Raw genomic sequence first — 13,491 nt, 5'->3', positions numbered from 1 at the left:
AGTTAAAGTTCACGTCAAACATCAGAATGAGGGGGGGAAATGTGGTGTTGGCGCCAGGTGTTTTGTTCAGTTCGAGTTAGAGGTCTGCGCGGGTCGGATTTTTCAGTCCCGCTCGCGCCCGCATTGTGCAGTCCCGCCCGCGCCCGCAAAGAATTATGATTTTCAGTCCCGCTCCCACCCACAAAAAAATTATGATTTTCAGTCCCGCTCCCGCCCGCGCCTGCCATATTTTGTCCCGCTCCCGCCCGCAAATCCCGCATGATGCAGACGTTCGCGTTATTTCTCAGGAAAGTTCTTGTCTTGACACAGCGTGATGGTGCCCTGCCCCCTACTTTGAGTGGATTTGAGCATAAATATCTACAGCTCACGTTCACGTTTGTTATTATTTACCTTGTTTCTGAATTCAGCATGTAGTGTCTCTAATAATAATAATAATAATAATAATTAGTGCTGTCAAGCGATTAAAATATTTAATCGCGAATCGCACATTTTTATCACATGAGAAACTATTGTAATTCTCTGATCAGCATAAAGTGAATGGGCTTGCTTTGTACCAATGGTGTTTTTTTTTTTATTGCAAAGCAGAGCTAGTAAGAGAAGTGAATTGATTTACTGCTTGAGTTAGTCTACAACTCTAATCAGAGAGACAGGTTACACAGTGCCAGTAGGCTTGACTCAATGCTATCCCAGAAATCCTTCCTGTAATATGCACATTTGGCCGCCTCTGATTGGACAGCCACATTTGCATATTACAGGAAGGATTTCTGGGATAGCATTGAGTCAAGCCTACCATCACTGTGTAACCTGTCTCTCTGATTAGAGTTGTAGACTAACGCAAGCAGTAAGTCACTTCACTCATGGTTCTCTTGCTACCTGGGTGTGAACTGCGAGTCATTAGAGTTATCAAAGGATTTCCTGCAAATTTAAGATGCCATTCCTCACTCAATCTGGCAATCTGACTCTCTCTGCAAATTTAGGCATCTTAAAATGTTTTTATTAATGCCAAATAAAATATCCAGCACAAATTATATATGATGGACATAAATTAATAATTTATAAATTTTATTTCAAACATGTTTTTAGTTAGCGGGACTGCAGCTTATCACTGCTCCCGCCCGCGCCGCATATGTGCACTCCCGCCCCCGTCCGCACCCGCATATGTGCACTCCCGCTCCCGCCCGCGCGTGCATATGTGCACTTCCGGTCCCGCCCGCACCCGCAATGAGCTTTCAAAATTTGTCCCGCACCACACTGCTTTGCGGCGGGTCCCGCAAGTCCCACGGGAGTCCTGCGGGAGTGCAGGGCTCTAGTTCGAGTATTTTATAAAGTCTCCTGGGATTTTCATGCACAACAGTCTCTACACAGAATGGTGCGAAAACCAAACAACATCCAGTGAGCAGCAGGCCTGTGGGCGGAAATGCCTTGTTGATGAGAGAGAGAGAGAAGAATGGTTAGAATGGTTCAGGGAGGTTCCAGCAACTAATAACCACTCTTCACAACCGTGGTAAACATAAAAGCATCCCGCAGCATGTCAAACCTTCAGGTGGACATCAGCTTTCAGTCCTGACAGCCGAGCCCAGGAATCGGAGGCTACAGTAAACACATGGACAGTTGAAGATTGCAAAAACAACCCTAGCCTGGATGTAAACTGAAGCTCTTGACTTGTATCTGTATAATTTTATGCATTGTGCTGCCGCCATTGCAAGAACGAGTGGCCAGAGAGTCCGTGGTCCTCATCAGGCAGTTCTTTACCACCCTAATTGCCATAAAAATTCCTCAGGCTCCTCCCTAAGCCATGATATCCTGGTTTTCTCTTTAATCAGCAATTCACCTGTCCAGTTCTCCCTGAATGGTGGTTCAGCCATTATTAGGAACGCAGAGCAGCTAAGCCTTTACGTTCACTCACCGGAGACCAATTTTTTTTTTTCTGCGCTGAATCTCTCACTCCGTTTCCGTCTCACTCGGACGGCTTCCCAGAGACTGAGAATGGCCCAAGGCCAGACATGCCGGGAATGCTGCCAGACTCAAAAGGAGATCCTCGTTATTTTGCAGAGTGGAGAGAAGGACTGTTAAGCTCTGCCAAGTTTCTCATGGATTCCATAGAAGTATGTGGGCTAATTGGCTCCGAAAACTCTAGGAGGCAAGATGCGAAGCTTTCGAACCAGGAAAGGTTTGACGACAAAAAAACAAAACAAAACTAAACTATTAGTAAGTTTTGTTGACAGTTGGTGCTTTCTTTTTGGTTTTGCTTCGTTTTTACTTTTCTCATAGCTTTCAGTGGGAAATTACTCTTTCTTCTGCTACCTCAGATGTTCCTTGGAACATGGATAGAAGAACAAAACACACAGCACATGAACAGATATGTGAAAACAACCCCCTCTTTTATTAGTGCTGTCCCTCGAGGACTCAATAAAAGACTTCGCACCGGCCGTTTTACGAAGACAGTGACCTCCCTTTTGTAATTCAAAACACTGAATTGTGTTGAACAGTTGTTTTGTGATGGAGCCTCTCGTTTTGCCTCTGGCTCAGGTTCGTCAGAACTCTACGCAGAAACCCAGACTGCCAGCTGTCATGGCGCATCGTGTCATTTCATAGTGCTCCATCCGATCGTTTTAAGACAGATGTGAAGTTTTAGGTTAGAGCTAAATCAGAAACTCTGTGCTATTCAAAGAGCTGCTGCCAGTAGCGTTGTGCTTCTTGTCCTGCCCATGTTTTGATGCAAGCATGCGTGGCAGGTGTCATGCTAATTCTGTCATTCCTGCAACAGAGCATAAAGCACCGACATCATGGGTCAAAATCCTTTGAAATGGAAGCGAGTAACCCTCACTGCCTCTTGTCTGGCTGCCTCATTTCTAATCGTAATCGTTTCAGACCTGCAACTAGAGCTAAGGCAGTGTGAAGCCAACTGGATGCGAATGTTGAAGGCTCGACGGGTCTGAAGTGTGTGGAGCTGCCAGAGAGGTGATGTGATGGCTGTGATGTGTAATTGGAGGGCAGCTTGCTAAAGTTCAGTCTGTAAATGGGGGGGAAGGCAGTGGCTGACTCCAGCAAATATTTTATGGAGGTATAAATAAATAAATAAGCAAGCCTGTAAAAGTATCATATTTGTCTTCACATGGTCATATTTTTCGTAGTTACTTAAGAAGCACAAAAGCATAGCACAGTAATTGCACTATATTTAAACTCAGAGTCGATGTAAAAAGTCATCTTCAGGACGACATATCAAATGAACGCGTCCCTTATTTTGTAGAATCTCATCGTATTGGCTTCCAGCTGCTCTCAGAATCATGCATTTCCCCCGATTTCTGTTTGAAACCACTAGCTAGCTATACTCCAAAGGAAAAGTATAGCAGACTTGTTTTTAGCTCATGCGGCCACAGGCCAGGCCAGATGAGCTTATGCGATCATCCGTTGTCCGTCCACGATTTACAAAACTCGCTACTCCTCTTACAGGGTTGATCGGAATTCGATCAAACTCGCGTACAGTGTTCCCCAGGTGGGTGTGCATAAAACTTGTCAAGATGGTGGTGCCATCTGTCATATTTACGATTTTATGGGCGTCTGAAATTTTTTGGGTGACCCATCACATTAAACACTACTCTTCGGCGGGGACGTTTTCACTGGAACTCACCCAGAAGGCTCTAAAGACATGTTCCGACAAGAGTTGTTCACCAGGTGGCGCCACTTGCCATGGATGAGGCGACAGAAGGGTCATATGCAATTTCGCAGAAATCGCTACTCCTCCCGCAGGATTGATCGGATTTCAAACTCCCACTCAACAACAGGGGCCGGTATGAGCTACAGCCTCAATGAGGCTTTTTTTTTTTCCTCTTCTTTTCTGGGATTGCGACCATCATATTTTTAATAATCTTCAATGGAATTGTCATGAAGTTGTCTTCTGCAAATGTTTTTAATATGGGTGCCGGAACGTTATACCATCATCACTTGTTAATATCCGCACAGAAATTAATTTCCTGCTTACGCCACTAGTACACGCCTTCTCTCTTTAAGTAATTCCCAGTCACAAATGCAGAAATAAACACTCATTCATAATATGTAAAACTAGCATCCTTCCATTTCGTAGATACTCATTTGTCCTTTGTTTGCAATCATGCTCTTTAATTACCATGATTTCTCATCACAGACAGTCATGATCCCTGGCATCTTTCAACTCGTATTTCAGTTATGACTAAATCTGCATAGCTACAGGCAAACTCTGGCTGCTGGCCCAGATATCCTGACACTTCCTTCTTTGCCAGTAGCAACGAAACCTCTGCTAGTTTAATTTTGGAAATTAAGCCTCAAATATCAGTCCAGTCACAGTTTCTACACTACCTTTCTTCAGTTCTACTGATCATCACCACGCTGCTTCGAGAAACAGCTCAGCAGGCCTTAATTAGCACCTGCCTCGGATATGAAAGCACTTTCATTGTTTTGGTCGATTGCTGTCTGTCACACAAAGCCCAGCTGGTGTTTGATGAAGCAGATTAAGGAGCGCAATATTGATAATGAACTCTGCAGAGTTGGAGGAGAACGGAGCACGGAGGTTTGGAAGAGGAGCTGGGGAACGGCGGGGCTTTGGGGGAAAGGTCTGCTAGACTTTGTAATGCGTTGACACAAAAGCAAAATCGGTCAAAACACACTACTTGCCAACTTTCTGCATGCACATCCTGCCTATTAGTGCAGTTTTGAATGTGTGTATCTCGGTGCAGGGGTGTGATCAGTCCCATGGCAGGGCTGAAAGGGGGCAGAACGGCTCCTCTGCAGTGTGTGGCTGTGGCCGAGGGACACTCCAAGCCTGTGCTCTGCCTTGACGCTACTGATGAGCTTCTGTTTACTGGATCCAAAGGTACACACGTGCACACACACCCTCTCCTTTCATTTCCTAGAGTACTTAATTCAAGAACAAACTTGTACACAGCCAGATAATCAATTTGGTTTGAATTCTCTGCATGCTTTCGATCCACAGTCTGCTTGTCTTATTGAACTTCTCAGCCGCCTCATATTATGCACAAATCCTCTGAAGAACGGAACAATTGTTGAAGAAGGGCATGTGAACCAATGTACAGTCCATCCAAAGGAACAGTCTGGCTTTTTTTTTTCTTCCAAAAACCAGTTTTTGAAGATTTTTTTTTCATTGATTAAATTAGTGCAGTAGTCAGGGCTTTGAACCAGAATTTTTTTCCTATTGGTTCGTTCCGAACAGAAACGGAATTTTAACGTTTCCGGTTTTGGGTTCCACCATTAAATAGACGTTCCCGAACCGGTTAGAACAAAAAAATTTCGTTCCCGGAACGGTTAATTACGTTCCCTGTCAGCTGTTTAACAAATGGCTATAAAATTATGTCTCTGTCTCATCCAGCTTAAGCCAAATGTAGGCTAATTCTATTACAACCTTCATTAAATAAGACAAGAAATAATTCAAAACAATTATTATTTCAAATGTTGGCGATTTGGATTCTCAGTATGTCTTCCCATCTACACAAACAGAAAAAGTGCCAAAAATGAAAGATAATTCGTTTAGTGTGTTACCAAAGGCTAGTCAGGCCCTATAGAGGGCTACCGCATGACGTCACCGCGCCGCGAGATTTTGTTAGGCGCCATATTGGAAGACCAAGTACACATCTATGCAAGTACATACATACATAAAACAAACTACACCTGAAATGTAGCCAGGGCCGGTTCTGCCCTAATCTGGACCCGGGTGCAACATCGCGCAACCCCCCCCCCCATAAAAAAAACAACAACAAACACCAGTCTAAATCAGGACAACCATCACATAACTATAACTATAAACATTTTATATCAACTATTTTAACTAAATGGGCTATAATAAATAAGCCTGCAGGCAGCCACGGCGGGCTGCCTCAGAAAAGTAACCATTCAATGAGACAACTGAAAGCCTGCAGCCACGGCGGGCTGCCTCAGAAAAGTAACCATTTGTCCTACCTTAAAACTCGTTTTGCATTTTCTGCCTCCTTTTTTGTATTTTCGACCCTCCGTTTATTTTCTTTCCTTTTCTGAAAACCCGATTTGTGTCCAGACATTTTGTTCTGCTACCAACGAACTAACTCGTCAGGTCTCGTCTCTCGAGCCCGCGATGATTCCCGTGGGAAGGGCAACAATTGATACATTTTTACAAACAGCCAATAGGGCGGTTGCAACGTTCAGGCTCTTCTTTGCTCAGACACTCAGTAATGCACTTACTTATTATCACGTGGAGATGTGATAGTAGTCCACCTTCCCGCTCTCTCCATTCAGTTAGCGAACGTCACACAGGAAGTGAACCCCAGCGGGTCATAGAAACTTGCGCAGGAGAAGAATGGCTTTTTTATTTGTAGGCTACGGAAACTTTGAGGAACGAAATAAAACCCGGTATTAACCGGTTACATTATTTTTAATAAGCGTTTCTGTTCCGGAACATAAAAAATAATAAAGTTTCTGGTTTCATTTCTGTTCCATGTGAAATAGAAAAAGTTCCCGGTTTTCGTTTTCGTTCCTTGAACAGGTTCAAAGCCCTGGCAGTAGTTAGGCCAGTCTGTAGATATTCATTATTCCAGGAAAGACTCAATATTCAACACCGTGCAATAAATGTTCTGGAAACAGGAAGTCACTGATTTTAAGGCGAAATGTAGTTTGTCCCCCTTGATCTCTCCGGTGCTGTGGACTGGGGATCCAGTAGCATTAGTAGAGCCCATCGTCATAATAAGGGCTGATGGTGCATGCTGCTTGTTTGCTTTTAAACCATACGGATTATGGAGCTATAGATGGCTGCATTAGTGCTGTTCACTGGGTCTGTTCAGGCTGTTCGGTTCAACGTGCCGACCCAGCTGAGCATAAAAGATAATGGAGGTTTTCGAGAGAACAGGTTGTGCTCCGAAAGAGGGATACAAGCACATTTATGAATGAGCAAGGGCTTTTATGTGATGAGGTAAAAGGGTTTTCAAAATTGCATGCAGACATTTATTTATAGTCTGAATGACCATTTAAAGCCTCGGTCACAACCGGCCGTACGTGCTTCTACGGCCGGTCTACATGCAAAAAACGCAAGAAACACACGGAGGGCGCGCGTGTGACGTGCTGATTTTCGAGCCGTAGACCAGCCGCAGAGGTTCTTTGTCATGTCAAACAAACTCTACGGGCGCTTACGTTTTTTTCAGGTTGCAAGACAAACTTACGGCCAACGTGCGTCTTTCTCCATGAACAAAAAAAACGCAGCGATTTGGGAAACGCCAAAAATCGCACGGCCAAAAAATCGTACGTCCGGTTGTGACCTATAGTGCGTTCATGTGCTATGGGAATTATGGTAAATACCAAACGCCGACATGGAAAGCACACATGAACGCCCCCTCTTGTGGTATTTTCCACTGGGCAACTCGTAGAAAATTTTGATACACGAGTTGCCGAGACGAGATGAACTTTAACCTTTTCAGCATGGCGGCGAGCGGTACAAGACTAGCTTATGAACCAAGAAAGAAGTGGTTTTCACCTACGGAAAGCTGACACTCACCTTTTAAACGAGTCGTGTTATGTATATTATATTATTATAATATGTATATTATAGCCTAATACGAAATATTCTATGGCTGTCCAAAGAACGCCAACAATGATCTAGATACTGGCTACTCTCATTGTGGCTACAGCCAAATTTCCAAAAACTGCGTGGCATTCAATGTGTTAAGAAAATCTCTACTTGTCATGATCAGGAAATATTCAGCATTATTTTGATAACTCATATTCCTGCTGCAGCTGATGAACAAGGCAATCTATAATTTGTTTTAGCCAAGTAACAGGCCTGATTCTGAATCTGGTCCACCATCTTTAATTTGTCAACAAAAGCATGTGAACACAACACACTGGTAAATACCACTTCCCAACTGGAAAATATCATCTTCCCATAGCACATGAACGCAGCGCTAGGCTTAATACTATTCCGATAAAGATATTTATGCACCCACACAGATTTATGCATACTAATCCTTTTTTTTTTTTTTTTTTAATAACAATGGAAATAGCTATGGCTGCAAATTATGATAAAATTTTTCACCAATCTTCTTTTTGCCCACAGACCGCACGTGTAAGATGTGGAACCTGGTGACTGGGCAGGAAATAGTGACACTGAGGGGACATCCCAATAACGTGGTGTCCGTCAAATACTGCAGCAGCTCCGGCCTGGTCTTTACCGTCTCCACGTCCTTCATCAAAGTGTGGGACATCCGTGACTCTGCCAAGTGTGTGCGCACCTTCACGTGAGTGCCTCCTGAGGGCTCAGATGATCCCAACCATGTTCAACTACAGAAGCGACTACAGCATATGGACAAAACTCTTGCCGTGAGCCAAATGTTTAGACTTAGAAATCGGACGAGTTTGTCAAGTAGCCAAAAAAGCTGACGTCTTTCTGATGTCCTGTACCTTGAATACAAGCTCTTACCTAATCTGAGCTTCCTGCGACTGTGTTCTGTTTTCAGTTGCAACAATAATATGTTTATAACATTTTATTGATATAAACCAAGAATGCATGCAGTACAGCTTTCGCAAGAGACCAGATATTCACATTGTAGATTTCTGTAAATAAATCCATTATACAGTAACGATGATGATATCGTATATCATGATGATGATGAATGTGAAGTGTGAGGCTTTATATTAACTGTAGCTCATTATAATGGCCAGTTTAATGCTGCAGCATTGCATAGTTTCTTCTTTTTCTTTTTTTTTTCTTCTGACATCCTCCCAAGAGACACGGTATACATTGTGATGTAAACAATATCAACTCAAATTAAAAAAAAAAAAAAAAATCAAAAGCATCTGCCATTCCATGATTGAACTGCGGATTTAAACGCTAATTACAACCCCAATTCCAAAAAAGTTGGGACAAAGTACAAATTGTAAATAAAAACAGAATGCAATGATGTGGAAGTTTCAAAATTCCATATTTTATTCAGAATAGAACATAGATGGCATATCAAATGTTTAAACTGAGAAAATGTATCATTTAAAGAGAAAAATTAGGTGATTTTAAATTTCATGACAACACATCTCAAAAAAGTTGGGACAAGGCCATGTTTACCACTGTGAGACATCCCCTTTTCTCTTTACAACAGTCTGTAAACGTCTGGGGACTGAGGAGACAAGTTGCTCAAGTTTAGGGATAGGAATGTTAACCCATTCTTGTCTAATGTAGGATTCTAGTTGCTCGACTGTCTTAGGTCTTTTTTGTCGTATCTTCTGTTTTATGATGCGCCAAATGTTTTCTATGGGTGAAAGATCTGGACTGCAGCCTGGCCAGTTCAGTACCCGGACCCTTCTTCTACGCAGCCATGATGCTGTAATTGATGCAGTATGTGGTTTGGCATTGTCACGTTGGAAAATGCAAGGTCTTCCCTGAAAGAGACGTCGTCTGGATGGGAGCATATGTTGCTCTAGAATCTGGATATACCTTTCAGCATTGATGGTGTCTTTCCAGATGTGTAAGCTGCCCATGCCACACGCACTAATGCAACCCCATACCATCAGAGATGCAGGATTCTGAACTGAGCGCTGATAACAACTTGGGTCGTCCTTCTCCTCTTTAGTTCGAATGACACGGCGTCCCTGATTTCCATAAAGAACTTCAAATTTTGATTCGTCTGACCACAGAACAGTTTTCCACTTTGCCACAGTCCATTTTAAATGAGCCTTGGCCCAGAGAAGACGTCTGCGCGTCTGGATCATGTTTAGATACGGCTTCTTCTTTGAACTATAGAGTTTTAGCTGGCGACGGCGGATGGCACGGTGAATTGTGTTCACAGATAATGTTCTCTGGAAATCTTCCTGAGCCCATTTTGTGATTTCCAATACAGAAGCATGCCTGTATGTGATGCAGTGCCGTCTAAGGGCCCGAAGATCACGGGCACCCAGTATGGTTTTCCGGCCTTGACCCTTACGCACAGAGATTCTTCCAGATTCTCTGAATCTTTTGATGATATTATGCACTGTAGATGATGATATGTTCAAACTCTTTGCAATTTTACACTGTCGAACTCCTTTCTGATATTGCTCCACTATTTGTCGGTGCAGAATTAGGGGGATTGGTGATCCTCTTCCCATCTTTACTTCTGAGAGCCGCTGCCACTCCAAGATGCTCTTTTTATACCCAGTCATGTTAATGACCTACTGCCAATTGACCTAATGAGTTGCAATTTGGTCCTCCAGCTGTTCCTTTTTTGTACCTTTAACTTTTCCAGCCTCTTATTGCCCCTGTCCCAACTTTTTTGAGATGTGTTGCTGCCATGAAATTTCAAATGAGCCAATATTTGGCATGAAATTTCAAAATGTCTCACTTTCGACATTTGATATGTTATCTATGTTCTATTGTGAATACAATATCAGTTTTTGAGATTTGTAAGTCATTGCATTCCGTTTTTATTTACAATTTGTACTTTGTCCCAACTTTTTTGGAATCGGGGTTGTAGATTGAAATGCTTTGATACGTGAGCCACTTGATACAGATGAGTGAAAATGCTTCAGGAATGCACTCCGTGAGACTTGGTATATAATCACACGATTTTTTTTTCCCTCCAGCAATTTATAAAATAAGGTTATAGTCATATTGTCTTTAATGTTTATTCCTACTGTGAAACATGAACCCCTACTTTTTATTTTTGGCTTTCAAGGCTGTTTTCTGTTTCTGTAGTTAAAAAAAAAAATCATGTGACACTGCCCCCAGTGGCCAGTCTTATGGTATGCACAAATATGAATTCACTTTATGGGATGCCCTAGCCTGGCAAGCCAGACTAAATGTGAATATTTAGTCTGGCCTCGATCCGTAGACATTTCCGAAGCGGGTAGGAGGAACAACCCGCCGTCTTTCAAACTGTCTCTGTGCGTATAGGCCAACGCTCTGACCAATCAGCGCAACAGTGACTGTGACGTAGTCAGAGCGACAGAAAGCAGTGGGGGAGGCCTTGAAATAAATAATTTTTCAAAATGCGTATTAATTAATAAACAGGTTCTAGATATTAAGAAGTTTGGAGATAATGACCACAAGTTTGGAGTCTGTACCACCTACACATTTTTTTTCCAAGTGTTTTTCTAGGGTTTGCTTAAACTGTTTTTGAGAGTTTTTATTTAGTGGTGTTTGGTGAAATAATTTCCCTTAAATTTAAAATAACGGGATAATAAGAAACAATCAAAAAGTAATGTTTCAAAGCTGTTTATTAATTCTTCATACTGCACAAACTAGCCCATCCTTTTGGCTACGAGCGGAGCCAGCTGGTAGATCAGACTTTTGCCATAGCCGGTCGGCAAAACAGCGAAAACGTCCTTCTTGAAAAGGAATGAGCGGAGAGCCTCTTCCTGCTCATGTTTCAACGAAAACTCCAAGTCTAATTCTTCTAAAACTGATTCCAAAGCGGAGTCAAACGCGCGCTGTTCACTAGCCGTAGCCATCTTTCCTGTTGCGCTTTCTCCAGCGTTGCGCAGCTTTGTCGTCACTCCTGCAAAAGCCCGCCCAAAGAATCCAAACAAAAACCTTGCATTGTGATTGGCGGGCACGATTTGATGCCCGGGGTGTTTTTGTTTATATGGTGCGAGGCTAGACCCATTCGCTAGGCAAAAAATATTTTTGGCCGCTAGGCGGGTGGGTCTAGTTTACTAGGCTAGGGATGCCCTGATGTTCTCGCAGATATATCTTTGCAGAAGCATACATCATTTGTCTGATCTATAAACGCCATCTCTGATAATGCTGTTATAATTCTATACATTTTTAATCTTTGGTTGCTTTTCCTCCCCTTTCTTGATTCTAGATCCTCAGGTCAGGTGGTTTCAGGAGATGCCTGTGCTGGCACCACCACCCGCACAATCACCACAGCCCAGGGCGAATATCAGATCAACCAGATCGCTCTAAACCCATCCGGCTCTGTGCTCTACGCTGCAGCAGGGAACACGGTCCGAACCTGGGACCTCAACAGGTATGCAACTCTCTGCTCGACCTGCAAGCATGAACTCCTTAGCTATGTTAGCGTTTCAGATGCTGTAGAGGACTATTACGAGTGTTCTTAGGTGGCATTATGCTGGTTTGCTCTAATAGCTGCAATCAGGACGTGCCTTCTGGCTAATTTTAATCTTCACAGAGTTTGGTGACTGGATATGCGGTTAGCCACTAGGAGAAGGAAAACATATTTAGTTTGGCACAATCTGCTGCAATTAAACTTTCGTCCACATGTTTGTTTGACAGACCTAATAGAGAAATAATTAAATATTAAACATGCAGCAAAAGGTTTAATGAACGTCAGTTTTACTAAATGTCAGCTGCAGCAGCTCGAGTTCTGGTGTTGGTTAAAAACTCAAACTTTGTGAATAACTGTCAGAGTTTGCAGCTCTGCATCCACTTACTGTATATATTTTTGGACTGGTTGTTTGAAAATAGCCTTGGATTAACAAACTATATATGGTGTGTGTGTGTGAGATTTACCAGCTGGGAGGTCCGTATGATGAAATACCGTGACTGAGGTCTTGAAAGTACTGAGCGAGGCCCTCTGGGCCGAGGTCAGTATTCAAGGCCAAGGTCACGGTATTTCACCATACGGACCGACCTTAAAGTGCCATTCCACCATTGGATGTATTCTTTGGCATAAAATACAATATATTTTGACAACATATATAAATGGTATCACTAGATAGAGAAATCTTTTAGCTTCAAAATGATATATCAAACATAATTTTTTGACAACGACAAGTATATTAATTTTGCGACCAAAGTCACCTACCCTTTTAATTTCCGCGCGTGATGTCATCGGCAGGTTCCCCTTCTTGTGTACCACGTGACGTGGCACATATCAGCAATGGTGGATAGAACGCGATAAAAATAATACCAATAAATCTAGCTAATACCAATAAATCTAGCTAACTGAAAGATTAACTCAAAATTTTTCGCGATTTTTTTGGCCCCCATATACGAGGAGAAATGACTCTCTCACTTTGGGGGTTTCCTGGTCTAAAAATAGACCGACACGTGGTACACAAGAAGGGGAACCTGCCGATGACATCACGTTTCACTACCGCGCGGAAATTAAAAGGGTAGGTGACTTTGGTCGCAAAATGAATATACTTGTCGTTGTCAAAAAATTATGTTTGATATATCATTTTGAAGCTAAAAGATTTCTCTGTCTAGTCATGTTGTCATAAAATATATTGTATTTTATGCCAAAGAATACATCCAATGGTGGAATGGCACTTTAAGCTGGTAAATAATATATTTATTTTTTTCTTTACCAAATTCTAACAGAAAATGAGAGCGCCCGAAAGGGAAAGCCGAGCTGCCATTTTGAATCCTCATTCACGGCTGTAATGCAAATGGCTTCCTCCTCGGTATATGAGTGCACTTCCATAGCAGGAAAAAAAACCCTACATTTTGCTGCCTATGTAGTCCCCTATTTATACAAAATTGAGTCATTCAGGATTCAGCCATGTTTTTGCTCGGCGTTAGCAACAGTTACAGGTTTTTAGCTT

The 13,491-nt window shown here is 42.5% G+C and overlaps 1 protein-coding gene across 1 annotated transcript in view; it reads left to right on the top strand.

Annotated features, from left to right (window-relative positions):
- The window catches only part of kif21b (kinesin family member 21B), a 144,995-nt gene that overhangs the window by 115,595 nt on the left and 15,909 nt on the right, over positions 1–13,491 (top strand). Inside the window, exons 27-29 of the mRNA XM_060910676.1 lie at positions 4,713–4,849; positions 8,069–8,249; positions 11,787–11,951. Coding sequence (XP_060766659.1) covers positions 4,713–4,849; positions 8,069–8,249; positions 11,787–11,951 — 483 coding nt within the window. The remainder of the gene's footprint in view (positions 1–4,712; positions 4,850–8,068; positions 8,250–11,786; positions 11,952–13,491) is intronic.

Source organism: Neoarius graeffei, chromosome 26, assembly GCF_027579695.1.
Source record: "Neoarius graeffei isolate fNeoGra1 chromosome 26, fNeoGra1.pri, whole genome shotgun sequence".
Lineage (NCBI taxonomy): Eukaryota > Metazoa > Chordata > Actinopteri > Siluriformes > Ariidae > Neoarius > Neoarius graeffei.
This window is presented reverse-complemented; position numbering and strand designations above follow the sequence as displayed.